Source organism: Dipodomys spectabilis, unplaced genomic scaffold, assembly GCF_019054845.1.
Source record: "Dipodomys spectabilis isolate Male_0828 unplaced genomic scaffold, ASM1905484v1 ptg000085l, whole genome shotgun sequence".
NCBI classification, from domain to species: Eukaryota; Metazoa; Chordata; class Mammalia; order Rodentia; family Heteromyidae; genus Dipodomys; species Dipodomys spectabilis.
The window spans coordinates 5518421-5534030 of record NW_024870762.1 but is presented as its reverse complement, the minus strand read 5'-3'; the positions used below and the strand labels follow the sequence as shown (position 1 = coordinate 5534030).

Sequence of the window (15610 nt, the reverse complement as noted above, 5' to 3'; positions counted from 1 at the left end):
ATCTTTGTGTAAGAAACTCTCCCCACCCCCCCAAAAAAAAATCATCTTCCAAATCTGGACCCTGGAGAGTGAAATGGAGCTCCATTAAAAGTTTCACCGGAAAAATCGGCACAAAAGATGTCCCAGACAAAGAAGGTCTATCATGGAACCTTTGGCATGAAACCTGCCAAGAGACCTGGAAAGTAAACTATATGGGGACAAATGTGACTAATGTCTTTGGGCACAAGAAAGACAGGAGGGTGCAAGAGAGGGAAATGGGTAGAAAAAAGCCTATCTATAATCAGCCAAGGGAGCAGAGGTGTTACAAATGACTGCTCTTCAAGGAACCAGGCCTCCAGCCACAGCCCAGCTGTTCCCCCTCCTCTTCCTTCTACTCCCCGAAACACTTGCTCCTTCTCTGGAACTCCTAGACCTAACCCCACTCCCTGGATGTCCCAGACCCACAGTTCCCCTGACTCCCTTTCCCAGAACTCAAGTGCACCAAGCTCTGGCCTGCGGTTCCCTCCTAGGCCTCAGCCTTTCCTGCCTTCGGCTTAAACAGCAGCATCTTCTAAGCCCTGGGGGCTTCCCCAGGCCCCAGCCCCGACCTAGAACCCGCCCGCTGCCTGCCACGCAGCCACTGCCGCTTCCTCTATAAAGGGACACAAGCGTCCGTCGGGGCCCAGGCACTGAGCAGGTGAGGCTTTCCCACCCTATCTCCTTGGGTTACCCAGGCATCTTGCCCCTCTGCTTGAGCCCGGGGCCCTTCTTGCCTCCTACCTGGGTCCTAGCCTGCCTGGGCCTGGATCCTGATGGGTTTAGTTTTGGTTTGTTCATGGTTTCTAAATCTCCATCTGTCAGCCTATTTCTCTCACCGTTGTCATGTATTCACTGATGGTGTCATTGTCCTTCTCTCCTTCCCTCCATCTCTCTCCTTCTACCTTCCTCTGCCTACCCTGGGGCCTCTGTACCTGTGTCTGGTCTGCTTTCCTGTCTCAGTGTGATTGTCCCCACCGGCAGGCAGCAGGTCTGTTTTCTGCTATGGGCCCCGCCCCATTCATAGTCCTCTCTCTCTCTCTCTCTGCAGATTTTCCCCCATGACACCACCTGGACGTCTCCACCTCTTGAGGGTGCCTGGCAGCCCCTTCCTCCTCCTCCAGGGGCTGCTGCTACTGGCCCTGCCACCAGGGGCCCAGGTGAGACATAAGGACTGTTGGGGTGATGCAACCTCACTCTACAGCCTTAAAGCCTTCTTAACTGTTCTCCCCTAGGGTCTCACTCGTATTGGCCAGTCTACAGATCAACACCCCCACAAGTATTCCTTCTATGGCACCTTCAGCCCTATTGCTCACCTTGTTGGTAAGTTTCTCCCTGACCACCCAACCATGTAATCCCCAGATGACCTCCTGCCCTGAAACTAAGGACTCTGCTTCTCCCCTAAACTTCTATCCTAAGGACAGAGGCAATCCATGCCCTTCCACTTCTCTCCAGCCATTTCCTAGGGACACAGTGCTCCAGGGCTTGTTTTCTCAGGGTAGAGACCACTGACCTAATAAGCCCTTGACTTGCCATCCCTACCCTCTATGGTTTTCCTAGGAGACATTCACACCCCCGGCTCACTGAGCTGGACAGCAAACACAGATCGCACCTTTCTCCATGGCTTCACTGTGAACAACAATACCCTCGTGGTCCCCACGGCTGGTCTCTACTTCGTCTACTCTCAGGTGTTCTTCAGTGGCAACAGCTGCCCTTCCGACGGCACCCCTCTCCTCCTAACCCATGAAGTCCAGCTCTTCTCCTCCCAGTACCCCAACCACGTGCCTATCCTCAGTGCCCAGACATCTCTGTGTCCAGGGATAGAAGGACCGTGGATGCGCTCACTGTATGTGGGCGCTGTGTTTGTGCTCACTCAGGGGGACCAACTATCTACTCAGACAAACGGCCTCTCTCATCTAGACTTAAGGCCCAGTAGTGTCTATTTTGGAGCTTTTTCTCTGTAGAACTTGGAAAAGTCTAGAAAAGAAAAAGATAGACAGAAATTGATTTCAAGGCCTTCTCCCTATTTATCTCCATTCTGACCATTTCAAGGGTCACAGCAACTCTCCTTTGCCCATCCCAACAGTCTCAAGACGTCCACTCCAGTTACCTGGAGCTTTCCAGGCATTCTAGCAGTCCAACACCTGTGTGGAATATGCCGAAGCTCCTCTGAGGAAATCCCTAGGACAGAGCTGCGTGTCTGTCCCGCTTGTCTAGGTCAGGGAAACATGGACGTGGAGATGAGCTGTCACAGAGAACTTGAACAGATGTCAGGGAAGGGGAACTATTTATCAAGAAGGAAATTAAGTTATTTATTTATGGGAGATGATGAAGAGCAAGAGGAGCAATAAAAAGGCATCAGGAGAAAAGAGAGAATGAGCCCAGAAATGGAGAATGAGAACATATCCACATGGGGCTCACCTAAAGGGAGGTGGAGGGAAAAGTAGATCTGAGGGACTGAGGGGGTCTAGAAGGAAGCAAGAGGCTAGCCATTGCTTGGCTGGATACCCACAAGACCATCTGCACCCTCAATGAAGCCCAATAAATGTTTTTTTTGTCTGTAAAAAGCACTGTCTGCTTCTGTGTGTTTATCTGGGGTAGAGGGAGAGTTTCCTTGGGTCTCTAACACCTGAGGACCCTCAGAGTGGTCAGAAGCTATGGGAAAAACAAGGAGATTGCTGGGTGCTAGAGGCTCCGGCCTGTCATCCTAGCTGCTCAGGAGGCTGACATCTGAGGATCGAGATTCAAAGCCAGTCCAGGCAGGAAAGTCCATGAGACTCATTTTGTTGGTGGTGGTGGTGGTTGGCTGGTTTTTGTTTTGTTTTGTTTTTTGTCACTTGAAGGGCTTGAACTCTGGGCCTGGGCTCTGTTCCTCAGCTTTTCAGCTTAAGGCAAGGACTCTACCACTTAAGCCACAGTACCACTTCCAGTTTTCTGGTGGTTACTTGGAGATGAGAGTCTCACGAACTTTCCTGCCGGGGTTGGCTTTGAACCGCAATCCTCAGATCTCAGCCTCCTGAGTAGTTAGGATTACAGGCGTGAGGCACCAGCACCCTTATCCCCAATTAACCACCAGAAAACTAGAAGTGGAGCTGTGGCTCAAAGGGCTAGAACACTAATCTTAAGCAAAAGTTGCTCAGGGCCGGAGTTCAAACCCCATGACCTACAGAAAAAAAAAAAAAAGAGATTAAGGGACTCAAATTTCTCCAGATATATATGGCTGATTTATGGAGTCCAGGCAGCCTGACTGTGCCAGGAGAAGCTGTGGAGACAAAGAAGAAGTGTGGGACACGGAATGGTGGGAAGCGGGGGAGGGTTCTTGGAGAGTTGTGGTCATATGTGGAGGCTCTGAGGAGTGAGGATTCCAGGAGGCCTCTCAGAAGAAGTGAGTGACCACACCACAGAGTGAGGGAATCGCCAGAACTATGGTGTGCGCTATGGGAATGTTCTGGAAGGTGTCAAGCCCTTAGGAGTGAGAGAGCCTCTAGAACTACAAGAGGAAATAATTGAGGAGACATGGTCATATGCCAGCGTTCTGAGAGTTGGGGGTTTCAATTGAAACAAACAAAAACAGCCGGGCACTGGTGGCTCATGCTTGTAACACTAGCTACTCAGGAAGCTGAGATCTGAGGATTGTGGTTCAAAGCCAGCCTGGACAGAAAAGTCCGTGAGACTCTTATCTCCAATGAACCACCAGAAAACCAGAAATGGTGCTGTGGCTCAAGTGGTAGAGCACTAGCCTTGAGCTGAAGAGCTGAGGGACAGCGCCCAGGCCCAGAGTTCAAACTCCATGACCAAAAACCCTAATAAAACAAAAACAAAAAACAAAAATGGAGGCCTCAGAGTTCCTTGGAAGTCAAGACTGAAAAAGAGGCAGTGTAAGTTCCAGGTCAAAATGAAAGAAGAAAGCCTGCCCTGTGGGGGTCTGTGAATTCCCAGGACTAATTTTACTCCCTCTGGGGCTGTCCCAGGCTTGTCCCTGCCACTCCCACTCAGCCCTCCCAGAGATCCTGTGCATCCCCCTAGTTTCAAGTTGCCTTGCCCTCAGTTCCCCCTACCAGCTCTGGGAGTCAGACATAGCTTTCCTCCTCCATTGAGTTCTCGGCTTTGTGAAGTCCCCCACGTGCCCCCCCCAACCCCCCCCCAACCCGCTCTCAGTCCCCCAGGTCAAGTTCTACCCTCAGAGGAAAATAGACCAGAAATGCTATTACCTAAAGAAATAAGACACAATTGGCATTAGAGGAAGTAAGGGCTAGCTCCCAGAGTCCTAGAAACACATGGGTAAATTGCCTGCGAATCCTGGAGGGGTGGGTGAGGAGTCTCCTTGATGCCTGGGTGTCCCCAACTTTCCAAACCTCCGCCCCCGCAATGGAGAAGAAACTGAGACAGAGGTGTAGGACCCACTACCGCTTCCTCCAGATGAGCTCATGGGTTTCTCCACCAAGGAAGTTTTCCGCTGGTTGAATGAGAGCCTTTCCCCGCCCTCTTCTTGCCTCAAGGGCTATAAAGGCAGCTGTGTGCACACTCAGCCAGCACAAGCTCCCTCAGAGAGGACACCAGGGGACCAGCCAGGAAGGACAGAAGCAACTGTAGACCACTGCCCCACTCCCTCTGGAAATAACCCCAGACAAGCGGCCAGACAGGCTGATTCTGTCCCTCTCACTGCCCCAGAGCTCCCCATCTTCATCTGGGAAGGACCCCATGAGCACTGAAAGCATGATCCAGGACGTGGAGCTGGCAGAGGAGGCACTGCCCAAGAAGCTAAGCTCCCAGAGGTCCAGAAGGTATCTGTGCCTCAGCCTCTTCTCCTTCCTGCTTGTGGCAGGAGCCACCACACTTTTCTGCCTGTTGCACTTCGGAGTGATCGGCCCCCAGCGAGAAGAGGTGAGTGCCTTGCCAGCCTTTGTTATCGCCCAGACAGAACTGAGGGAGGAGAGGGAAAGATGTGGTGAGAGAAAAATGGGTGCTGATGAGAAAGAATAATGAGGAGAGAGATGAGGAAGCAGAAAGAGATGGGGAGAGGAGAGAAAGACAAATAGAATGTCTGATCCATGGACAGACATACTAAATGACTCCAATGAATGACTGAAGGAATGAGCAGCTACACATAAATGAAGAGAGATGTGAAGAGAGATATGGAATGTGGGCAGAGGAAAGGGGAAGAACCAAGTGATAAAAGTGGCAAAATAGAAAGAGATGTGGCAGATATGAAACCAGAGAGAACAGGAAAGAGAGATAAGACTTGGTACCTAGCTCCTGGAAGGCACTCAATGGAAAAGCTGTTGACTGGCCAGGTAGGTGGGTAAATAAATGGATGAATGGAGAGCAAAAACAGACCTGGGACAGCAGGACAAGGTAGCTAGCAGTCAGGCATTCTCCTTTGGGGCTGACTCCTCTGATGCTGATCTTCTCTTTCTCCTTTTCCCCCCAGATGTACCAGAATGGCCTCCCTAGCATCAATCCACTGGCCCATACCCTCGAACTTAGTAAGTGTTCCCAAAGCCTCTCTCTTAAATCTGGGGTAGGGAGGGAATGGGAACAGTGGGACAAATTCAGAACTTTGGTTCTAAAAAGGAATGGAGCACAATCGTGATCAAAGCGGACACATATTTTCTGGGAAGATTAAGGAACACAGCTTTTTTTTCTCCTGGTATGGGGGGCTTGAACTCAGGACTTGGGTGTTGTGCCCTAGCTTTTTTGCTCAGGGCAAGCATTCTACCGTGAACCACAGCTCCACTTTTGGCTTTTGGTTGGCTAATTAGAGATAAGAGTCTCATGGACTTTCCTGCCCAGGCTGGCTTTGAACTGTGACCCTCATACCAGCCTCCTGTGCAGCTAGGATCACAGGTGTGAGCCATTAGCACCTTGCTTGGAACTCAGATTTTTTTCTTCTCTCTTTCTTCCTCAGGATCTTCTTCTCAAATGGCAAGTGACAAGCCTGTAGCCCATGTTGTAGGTAAGAACTCTTGAGTGTGTGCCTGAGGGAAGGAGCAGGTGGGACACTGAGGCATAGGATTTGGGGGGCTTAACCCAGCTGAGAATAGAGAGACCTGGGAGACTTTACTTGAGGAACTCAAGGGGAGGTGGAGGAACAGCAAGCCCTCAAGGATACTCAGGACCTCACAACTAAACGGGATGTGAAAAGACCGTACAGGAACCGGAAGTGGGGGGTGGGCAGAACTTGAGGGCCAGGATGTGGGGAGCGAACTGAGAGGGGACACACTGACTCACATCTCCCTCCTTCCCTGCAGCAGACCAACGAGTGCAAGAGCAGCTGCAGTGGCTGAGCCGACGTGCCAATGCCCTCCTGGCCAATGGCATGGAACTGATAGACAACCATCTGGTGGTGCCATCTAACGGGCTGTACCTCGTCTACTCACAAGTTCTCTTCAAGGGCCGAGGCTGCTCCTCTTTCCTCGTCCTTACCCACACCGTCGGCCGCTTTGCCACCTCCTACCCGGAAAAAGTTAACCTCCTTTCTGCCATCAAGAGCCCGTGCCAGAAGGAGATCCCAGAGGGGCCTGAGCTCAAGCCCTGGTATGAGCCCATTTACCTAGGAGGGGTCTTCCAGCTGGAAAAGGGTGATCGACTTAGCGCTGAGGTCAATCTGCCCCAATATCTAGACTTTGCCGAAGCCGGGCAAGTCTACTTTGGGATCATTGCCTTGTGAAAGGGATGGATGTCCATTCATTTGTCACAGATGCCCTTCTCCTCTTCTGGTTTAGGAAGGGAATTAGGGGATCAGAGTTGAACCCTAAGCTTATAAATATCATCAACAACACTCCGAAATGAAAGATGCAGGGATATGTGGCCTGGATAATAGGGCAGTCACTCAAACTGCAATTTCTAGAACTCACTGGGGCTTCCAATGGAATGTCTAGAATGAGGGGATCAGACAGGTGTTGGTTCCAAAACCCCCTCGAAGAAGACCTCAACTAGCATTTGGCAGGAGTCCACCTCAGGCCTTCCTCTCTTCAGATGTTTCTAGACTCTTCCCTGACATGCAGAGTCCTCACAGGGCAAGCCCTCTCTATTTATGATTGTACTTGTGGTTATTTATTATTTATTATTTATTTATTTATTAACACATGAATGTATTTATTTGGAAGGTCAAGGTGTGTCCTGGGGGGGACCCAATGTAGGAGCTGCCTTACGCCAGACATGTTTTCTGTGAAAATGGAGCTGAACTATAGGCGGTTTCTACCTGGCCCTCAGGCCCCTGTACCTCCTTTGGCTTATGTCTAAAACAAACTATCTAATCCAATTGTCTTAATAATGCTGATTTGGTGACTGGACTGTGGTCACTACATGGCTGAATCTCTGCTCCCCAGGGGAGTTGAATTTGTAATCGTCCTACTAGTCAGTGGCGAGAAATAAAGATTGCTTAGAAAAGAAATACACTTTCATTCTTGGATTAATTCTGCATCTGTCTCTGGGGGTGAGGTGGGTGGATGAAGAAACAGGGGAGTGGGGAGACTTCTTGAATGCAGTCCTTTCTCTAAGGTGCTAAAGATTCTTGGACCCAGATCTCAGTCCTTAGGCTTCTGGGGCCTAAGACACTCTACAAAATGAAATCTGCCCCATAGCCTTCCTCACCCAGGAAACAAGAGCCGGAGACCCTAATTACCTGTCCCTTAAGGCAGGGGAATTCCCCACTCTGGGAATTCCAGATTTCTGCTGGGAAAGTACTGCAGTTCTTTCCGGCTGTCTGTCGTGGCCTGACAGCAAGGAGGAACCACATTCTCAGGTAACTGAATCACAGCCAAGGGACTTCCAGAGACTCAGGTGTCTGGGCTCCAAAACATTCAAATCCAACCACCACTACCTCCAGCTCTGAACCAGCCAACCTTGTCTGTAAATACAAAATGGAGCTAAGGAATGCACACTGCATTTTGGACACTTGAAAAGAGAAGGCTCAACCCTCAACATTCAGCTCAGCTCTGCCATGGTGGACACTCAGTGGTTTTGGCCTTACTTCCCTTACCACCTGCCGGTTGCTCCATCCCCTTCCATTTCTCAGTGAGCAAAATGGAAGACTGAAGAAAATAAAAACAAAGAATATGGTTTGATGGGGAAGGCCAGTTCATGCTTAACATGCGCAAGGCCTTTGGGGGTCATCCCTTAGCACTAAAACCCCTCAAAAAGAAACAAAAAGTAAGATATGGGCCGGGTGCTGGTGGCTTACGCCTGTAATCCTAGCTACTCAGGAGGCTGAGATCTGAGGATCGCAGTTCAAAGCCAGCCCGGGCAGGAGAGACCTGAGACTCCTATCTCCAATAAACCACCAGAAAACAGGAAGTGATGCTGTGGCTCAAGTGGTAGAGCACTCGCCTTGAGCTGAAGAGCTGAGGGACAGCGCCCAGGCCCAGAGTTCAAGCCCCATGACCGACAAAAAAAAAAAAAAAAGTAAGATATGGGCAAAGGATTCAATTGACAACTCTGATCTCATTGATCTTTTTGACAGATTTGGGGAGGGGTGAGAAATGGGTAAACTGAAAAGAGAGATAGAGTACGCTGCTAAAGAAAACAATTAGGGGCTGGGAAGGTGGCTCAGTGGTAGAGCACTTGCCTTGCATGTATGAGGCCCTGGGTTCGATTCCTCAGCATCACATAAGAAAAAAAAAAAGAAAAAGAAAGCCGGAAGTGGCACTGTGGCTCAAGTGGTAGAGCACTAGCCTTGAGCTGAAGAGCTGAGGGACAGTGCCCAGGCCCAGAGTTCAGGCCCCACGACCAGACCCAAAAAAAAAAAAAAGAAAAGAAAAGAAAAGAAAACAATTATTCAATGTGTAAGGTCCTGGGTTTCATCCCCAGCATCAAAACCAAACCAAACCAACTAGGCTTATAATCCTAGCTATTCAGGAGATTGAAATCAGGAGATTGAAATGTAAGGCTCACAGTCAAAGCCAGTCAGAGGAGGAAAATTCACAAGACCCTTATATTCAATTAACCATAAAAATCTGGAAGTGAAGTGCAAGTGGTAGAGTTCCAGCCTTGAGCTTTGAAATAGCTAAAGGACAATGTCCAGGCCAGGCTCTAAGGAGAAACTCCAGTATTGACACAAAACCAAAAGCAGGGGCTGGGAAGATGGCTCAGTGGTAGAGTGCTTGCCTTGCATGCCTGAGGCCCTGGGTTCGATTCCTTAGCACCACATAAGCAAAAAGAAAAAAGCTGAAAGTGGCACTGTGGCTCAAGTGGTAGAGCGCTAGCCTTGAGCTGAAGAGCTGAGGGACAGCGCCCAGGCCCAGAATTCAGGCCCCATGACCAGACCCAAAACAAACAAAACCAAAAGCAAACAAACAAACAAAAAAATCCAAAATGTTGTTCAATAGTACTTGTTAAATCACAGTAAGGAAGGCTATATTCAGAACCATGGATAGGTGTGAAGATTACTGCTACGGTGTCTTGCAGTGGGGAGAGAGACTAGACTCAACGCTGAATATAGCATAGGCAAGGGGAAACAGAATAGGGGGACCAATGCATGGAAAATAGTTAAGAGTAAAGAAAAACGAGGGGCAGGATAATACTTGTTGAGACAGGCCACGATACTCAGCCCTCACCCCGAGGGTGAGGAACCTGACCAGATAGAAAAGATGATCAGATACCAAGAGGTAGGCATGGCTCAAGCTGTAAAGCAAAGCCTTGGGTTCAAATCCCGGAACCAGTGAGGGGAAAAAAGAAAAATTCCTTTGTACAACTTCTTAGAAGTAGTTAGGCTGGGCACTGGTGGCTCACACCTGTAATCCTAGCTACTCAGGAGGCTGAGATCTGAGGATCACAGTTCAAAGCCAGCCAGGGCAGCAAAGTCCGTGAGACTCTTATCTCCAATAAACTACTCAGAAAACCGGAAGTGGTGCTGTGGCTCAAGTGGTAGAGCGCTAGCCTTGAGCTGAAGAGCTGAAGGACAGCACCCAGGCCCAGAGTTCAAGACCCATGACAGACAAAAAAAGAAAAAGTAGTTAGATAACTAAAGAAAGAAGGAAACAGAAAAAAGAAGGAAAGAAAGAAAAAGAAAGTAGGAAAGGAAGGAAGGAAAGGAGGAAGGAAGAAAGGGTGAGACAGAGAGAAAGAAAGAGAAATAAAGAACTAGGTGCTGGTGCCTTATGCCTGTGATCCTAGCTGCTCAGGAGGCTGGTACCGGCCCAGATAGAAAAAATCTGCAAGACTCTTATCTCCAATTAACCACCAAAAAGCCAGAAATGGAGCTGTGGCGCAAAGGACTAGAATACTAGCCTTGAGCACAAAAGCTCAAAGACAGCACCCAAGCCCTGAATTCAAGCCCCAGAACTTATAAAACACACACACACACACACACACACACACACACACACACACACACACACACACAGAGCAAGCAAGGTAGTTTGTTGTTTTTTTGGGGGGGTGGGGGGATCTGGTTGTGGGGCCTGAACTCTGGGCCTGGGCGCTGTCCCTCAGCTCTTCAGCTCAAGGCTAGTGCTCTATCACTTGAGCCACAGCGCCACTTCCGGCTTTTTTCTTTTGTGGTGCTGAGGAATCGAACCCAGGCCCTCATACATGCAGGGCAAGCATTCTACCACTGAGCCACCTTCCCAGACCCAAGATAGGGTTTGTTTGTTTTTTAACTAAAACTAAATTTTATAAGTACATTTTCAAATTAGACATAAAAGTGGTTAACATTTGGCTAAGCAAAGAATTTTGTCATCCTTCCACCATACAGGAAGGCTCTTTTGGACGCAGAGAAAAAGACAGAGATGGAATCGGAAATATAGCCCCAGTGAGTGGGGGCCCCCAGTGAAGCTGGGATTTCCTTTAACCTGGGTTGCCAGGGAGAGGAAAATCAGCTATGTGGTATGCTACAGAGGGTGGAGTGACCCACTGGGGTGACCTAGATAGGGCCTCGGATCCCCCTCTGCTTCTGGCAGCCTAGGGCTAAAAGTTGGTTATGATGTGGGGGGACTCCTATTACTCACCCTAAGGGCCCCATGCCACTTGCCCACCTCGGGGAAGGAAAATCTAAGTGTGAACAGAGGGTGAGGACTTTCCATCCCAACCTAGAAGGAACTCAATGGCATCAGTTTCCTTCACCTCCTCCTCAGGCCTTCCCTGGTATCCTCCAACTCCAACCACAGCCTCCTGGCTCCTCCCCATCTCCCTCAAACACCTTCCCCTCACTTTTCCATTAGCCTCTTCGCTTCAGACCCCACCACCTTGGTAAGCGTTTCTTGGTTAGAGAATAGAGGGGTTTTCAGAAAGCCAGCAGGAAGAGCTGCTCCACTCCACCCCAGGGCTTAACGTTCCTAAGCCCTACTAGGGTTTTCTTCTGCCACTGGTCATTTCTTCTACTCTTTTCTATTCGTTCCCTCCTCCTCCTCTCCCTCCCCCTCCCCCTCCTCCTCCTCTGTCTTTAGGGTCTAAGGCTTGAACTTAGAGCCTGGACATTGTTCCTGAGCTTTTTTTTTTTTTTTTTTTTGGGGGGGGGGTCTGGTCATGGGGCCTGAACTCTGGGCCTGGGCACTGTCCCTCAGCTCTTCAGCTCAAGGCTAGCGCTCTACCACTTGAGCCACAGCGCCAATTCCGGCTTTTTTTTTTCCTTTTTGCTTATGTGGTGCTGAGGAATCGAATCCAGGGCCTCAGGCATGCAAGGCAAGCACTCTACCACTGAGCTACCTTCCCAGCCCATGAGCTTTTTTTTAAAATCTTTTTTTTTTTTTTTGTCGGTCGTGGGGCTTGAACTCTGGGCCTGGGCGCTGTCCCTCAGCTCTTCAGCTCAAGGCGAGCGCTCTACCACTTGAGCTACAGCGCCACTTCCGGTTTTCTGGTGGTTTATTGGAGATAGGAGTCTCACGGTCCCTCCTGCCCGGGCTGGCTTTGAACCGCGATCCTCAGATCTCAGCCTCCTGCATAGCTAGGATTACAGGCGTGAGTCACCAGCGCCCGGCTACTTCTGTGTTTTTTTTTTTTTAATTTAATTTTATTTTATTTGTGAATATACTGTACAGAGGGGTTACAATTACATGGGCAGGATAATGCGTACATTTCTTACCAAGCATTGCAGCCTCCTCCTTTGGTTTACCCTTCACATCCCTTCCCAGCCTCCCCCCTCCCCCTGTACTTCTGGTTTTTTGTTTTTTGTTTTTAAAGTAGTTTACTGGAGATGAGTCTTGTGGCATGGACTTTCTTGCCCAGGAGTAGCTTCAAACATGATCTTCATATCTTAGCTTCCTAAGTAGCTAAGCTTATAGGTGTGAACCATTGATTGGCACCTGCCGCTGATCATTTCTTTTTTCTTTTCTTTCTTTTTTTTTTTTTTTTTTGGATCTGGTCGTGGAGCCTGAACTCTGGGCCTGGGCGCTGTCCCTCAGCTCTTCAGCTCAAGGCTAGCGCTCTACCACTTGAGCCACAGCGCCACTTCTGGCTTTTTTTCTTTTTGCTTATGTGGTGCTGAGGAATCGAACCCAGGGCCTCAGGCATGCAAGGCAAGCGCTCTACCATGAGCCACATTCCCAGCCCCCGCTGATCATTTCTGAGTGGCACTTTTTCCCATAGTGACCCCTCACAATGGGGCACACCCCAGGAGAAAAGAGTACAGCAAGAGTCCAGTGACTACCTGGCCCTGAGAATCAGGATGCTTGGCAGAGCTTCTGGATCTAAGGAGGACTCTCCTTCCACCCTCCCACTGGACTCATCAATGAGGTGTGGTGGCTTAGCCTCACAGGTGGGTGGGGCAAAGACCATATGCAATATAAGTGATTTCATACAATAGGAAAAATACAGAGATGCCCTCCTGTGCACCCCCCCCCCAAATTGGACATGCTAATGGGGCTTGGAGGCATAGCTCCAGGGATCATGTGCTTGCCTAGAATGCATGAGACAGAGTCCAACCCCCAGCAAACCTCTCCCCACCCCAATAAAAAGATACGCTTAGCATCTCCGCATCTGTCCTGGCAGCACTAAGGCTTTGGCATCCTTTATTTTCATCAGGCTCAAAAATCAGTTCTAGAACGCATCTCCCACATTTTCCCCATTGCCACGGAGTCCCAGGAGTCTCGGTCCCCAACAACCGAACCGATTCACACCTTCGCACCCCTCAGTCCTTGTTTTCCCCAGTCCGGGAAAGCAGAACGTCCTCACCCCACCATCACAGCCCCGAAGAACGTCTTCCCCCGACTGTAGTCCACCATATGGGGGTGACTGATGTTGACGTAGACCCTCTCGCCGCTCCGGAGCTGCACCAGGCCGCCGAACCCCACGCTTGTGAACCAGAAGGGCGCCGCGTACTCGACCCTCCCGGCAGCACCGACCCGGCCCGGGACCACCGTCTCCGCGCTCTCCAGCAGCAGCTCGGGGCTGCCCGGCCCGTAGGCGCCCCCGATCCGGTACAGAGAGCTGCGCAGCGTGAACGAGCGGCCGCGCGGGTCTCCGCCGGCAGGGGGCGCCCGGCCCCGGTAGCCCACCTGACAGTAGAGGTAATACAGGCCGTCCAGCGGCAGCGCCAGCCCCCCGGAGCCCGAGAACTGCGCCCCGCTGCTCAGGAACGCCTCTTCTTTCTTCGCCTCCCAGCCCAGCCCTTGGCCATTCATCGGAGCCCCTGCCGGAAAGAAGGGGCCCGGGTGGGATCTGGGGGAATCCGATCCCGAGATCAGCGATCCACACCCGGGTCTTCTGGAGAGTGGGCAGCAGCGGGCGGGCGCAGCGCTTAGTGCCCGGGTGGGCTCTGGGGGGATCCGATCCCGAGATCAGCGATCCACACCCGGGTCTTCCGGAGAGTGGGCAGGAGGTGGGTGCGGCCCTCAGTGCCCGACCCGACCCAGGGGCGCTGGTGCCCCCTCGGGAACGAGTGAGCTGGGGGCCGAGGGCACCGGGATGTAGGGCGAGGAGGGCTGCGGCAGGGAGATCAGGGCCAGGCTTTGCCTGCTCGGGAGATGGTCAGGGAGGGTGCTCCAGGTGGTGAAGGGTTGGGAGGCCCAGCGCTGGAACCGCAGAGCTGGTGTTCTTGGACTAGTTAACCTTTTACTCAGATCTGCCAGAATCTTACCTATGAGGTGGGCAGCCGGAGGCCTGGAGCTGAGATCTGTTTCTGGCTCCTTCTCTGACACCTCTTGAAACGCTGGATCTGGAATACAGTCCACCATTGGGAGCAGAATGGTTACCCACGCAAGCTCCCCCTGAGAGGACTGGGGGGTGGAGGGCTTAGGGGTGAGGACCCTGCGTTCGTGGAGGAAGAGGGTATCTGAGGATGCAGGGGGAGAGCTGGCAATCTGTGAGGCTGGAGAGCAGGAGGGGCGGTGGTCTGCGCTTACCCAGTCCCTGCTGGCGCTGTGCCCTCAGGCCAGTGGTCTCCATTACCTGGTTGGGTGGAGTCAAATGCCCAGAGTTCAGATACAGCAGATGGGGGCTGGGGATGTGGCTTAATGGTAGAGTGCTTGCCTAGCATGCATGAAGCCCTGGGTTCCATTCCTCAGTACCACATACACAGAAAAAGTTGGAAGTGGTGCTGTGGCTCAAGTGGTAGAGCGCTACCCTTGAGCAAAAGGAAGCTCAGGGACAGTGCCCAGGTCCTGAGTTCAAGTCCCAGGACTGGCAAAAAAAACAACAACAAAAACCAGATCCAGCAGATAGATGCCAACCCCACACCTCCCACCATGGACCCAAGCCCCAGGCCTAGGGTTTGCTGCACTTCCCTAGTGCACATTGTAGTTCAAAAGATAGAGGCCTGAGTGTGCCAGAAAACCAGGAGGGAGCCTGGAGACATCAAGACACCACAGCATCACAGGAACATGGAAAGAGAATTAGCAAAGAAGCAGACAAGGCATTTCCACCAAGATCAGCCAACCATCTGAGCTCCTTGTCTACAAAACACCAAAGGTCAAGCATAGCCAGAGGTCAGGAAGCACTAAGATGTACCCCTCCAGGGTCTGCTACAACCACTCACCCGGCTTTCCTGTTCCTGAGGCACCAAGGTCAGAACAGCCAGGATGGTGATAGGCACTGCCAGCAACAGTGTTACCAGGAAAGTGGCTCCTGCCACAGCCAGCAGGAGGCAGCCTCTCCCCTGGGGAGTTTCACCCCGGCCCTGAAGCTCTGAAGCCCCCATCTAGACTGACCAACATCCAGGTCAGGGGGCTTTCATACCTCAGGGGTGGGGCTACCTCCTCCCTATAGACCCATTCACCTGGCTGGGACTTTCCACACCCCTGCTCCCCTCACCCAGCTTCCTGTTTACCCAGAGCTGGGGTGGGGCAGTTAGATGCCTGGGTTCTCTGAACTGGGGAAGGAGTTGCTTTCAAATAGAGCTGAAGAGGGGTTAGACATGGGTCAGAGGGAAGGAAGCCTAGGGAGAGAAGGTAGCTTGCAAAAAGTCATTACAAGGCTTGTAATGACAACACAGAAGTCCAAAGTGGCTTGCATTTTTTTTTTTGGTCGGTTGCGGGGCTTGAACTCAGGTCTTGGCACTGGTTCCTGAGCTTTTTTGCTCAAGGCTAGCACTCTACCCCTTTGAGACACAGCTCCACTTCGTTAATTGGAGAAAAGAATCTCATGGACTTTTCTGTCTAGGCTGAATGAACCATTGATCTCAGATCTCAGCCTCCTGAGTAGCTAGGATTACAAGAGTGAG

General features: G+C 51.1%; 3 protein-coding genes across 7 annotated transcripts; 2 read left to right on the top strand and 1 right to left on the bottom strand.

The window, feature by feature from the left end:
* Positions 1-503: 503 nt before the first annotated feature.
* On the top strand, positions 504-2559 carry Lta (lymphotoxin alpha). Its single transcript, XM_042684008.1, has 4 exons — positions 504-676; positions 1067-1175; positions 1251-1338; positions 1576-2559. Exons 2-4 carry the CDS (start codon positions 1077-1079, stop codon positions 1977-1979), a joined length of 591 nt encoding a protein of 196 aa, XP_042539942.1. The 5' UTR covers positions 504-676; positions 1067-1076; the 3' UTR covers positions 1980-2559.
* A 2012-nt stretch (positions 2560-4571) lies between these two features.
* On the top strand, positions 4572-7411 carry Tnf (tumor necrosis factor). Of its 3 annotated transcripts, none has more exons than XM_042684007.1 (4): positions 4572-4899; positions 5456-5501; positions 5924-5971; positions 6267-7411. In XM_042684007.1, the coding sequence occupies exons 1-4, from the start codon at positions 4717-4719 to the stop codon at positions 6683-6685; spliced, it is 696 nt and encodes a 231-aa protein (XP_042539941.1). In that variant the 5' UTR covers positions 4572-4716; the 3' UTR covers positions 6686-7411. The 3 variants fall into 3 exon arrangements, with proteins under 3 accessions (XP_042539941.1, XP_042539939.1, XP_042539940.1); XM_042684005.1 differs by having other exon boundaries at positions 5447-5501; XM_042684006.1 differs by lacking the exon at positions 4572-4899 and adding an exon at positions 4952-5309 and having other exon boundaries at positions 5447-5501.
* A 5517-nt stretch (positions 7412-12928) lies between these two features.
* On the bottom strand, positions 12929-15334 carry Ltb (lymphotoxin beta). Of its 3 annotated transcripts, none has more exons than XM_042684001.1 (4): positions 14927-15334; positions 14295-14340; positions 14030-14107; positions 12929-13585 (listed from the first exon to the last, which is right to left on the bottom strand). In XM_042684001.1, the coding sequence occupies exons 1-4, from the start codon at positions 15086-15088 to the stop codon at positions 13122-13124; spliced, it is 750 nt and encodes a 249-aa protein (XP_042539935.1). In that variant the 5' UTR covers positions 15089-15334; the 3' UTR covers positions 12929-13121. The 3 variants fall into 3 exon arrangements, with proteins under 3 accessions (XP_042539935.1, XP_042539936.1, XP_042539938.1); XM_042684002.1 differs by having other exon boundaries at positions 12929-13582; XM_042684004.1 differs by lacking the exons at positions 12929-13585; positions 14295-14340 and having other exon boundaries at positions 14030-14101; positions 14927-15332.
* Positions 15335-15610: the final 276 nt, after the last annotated feature.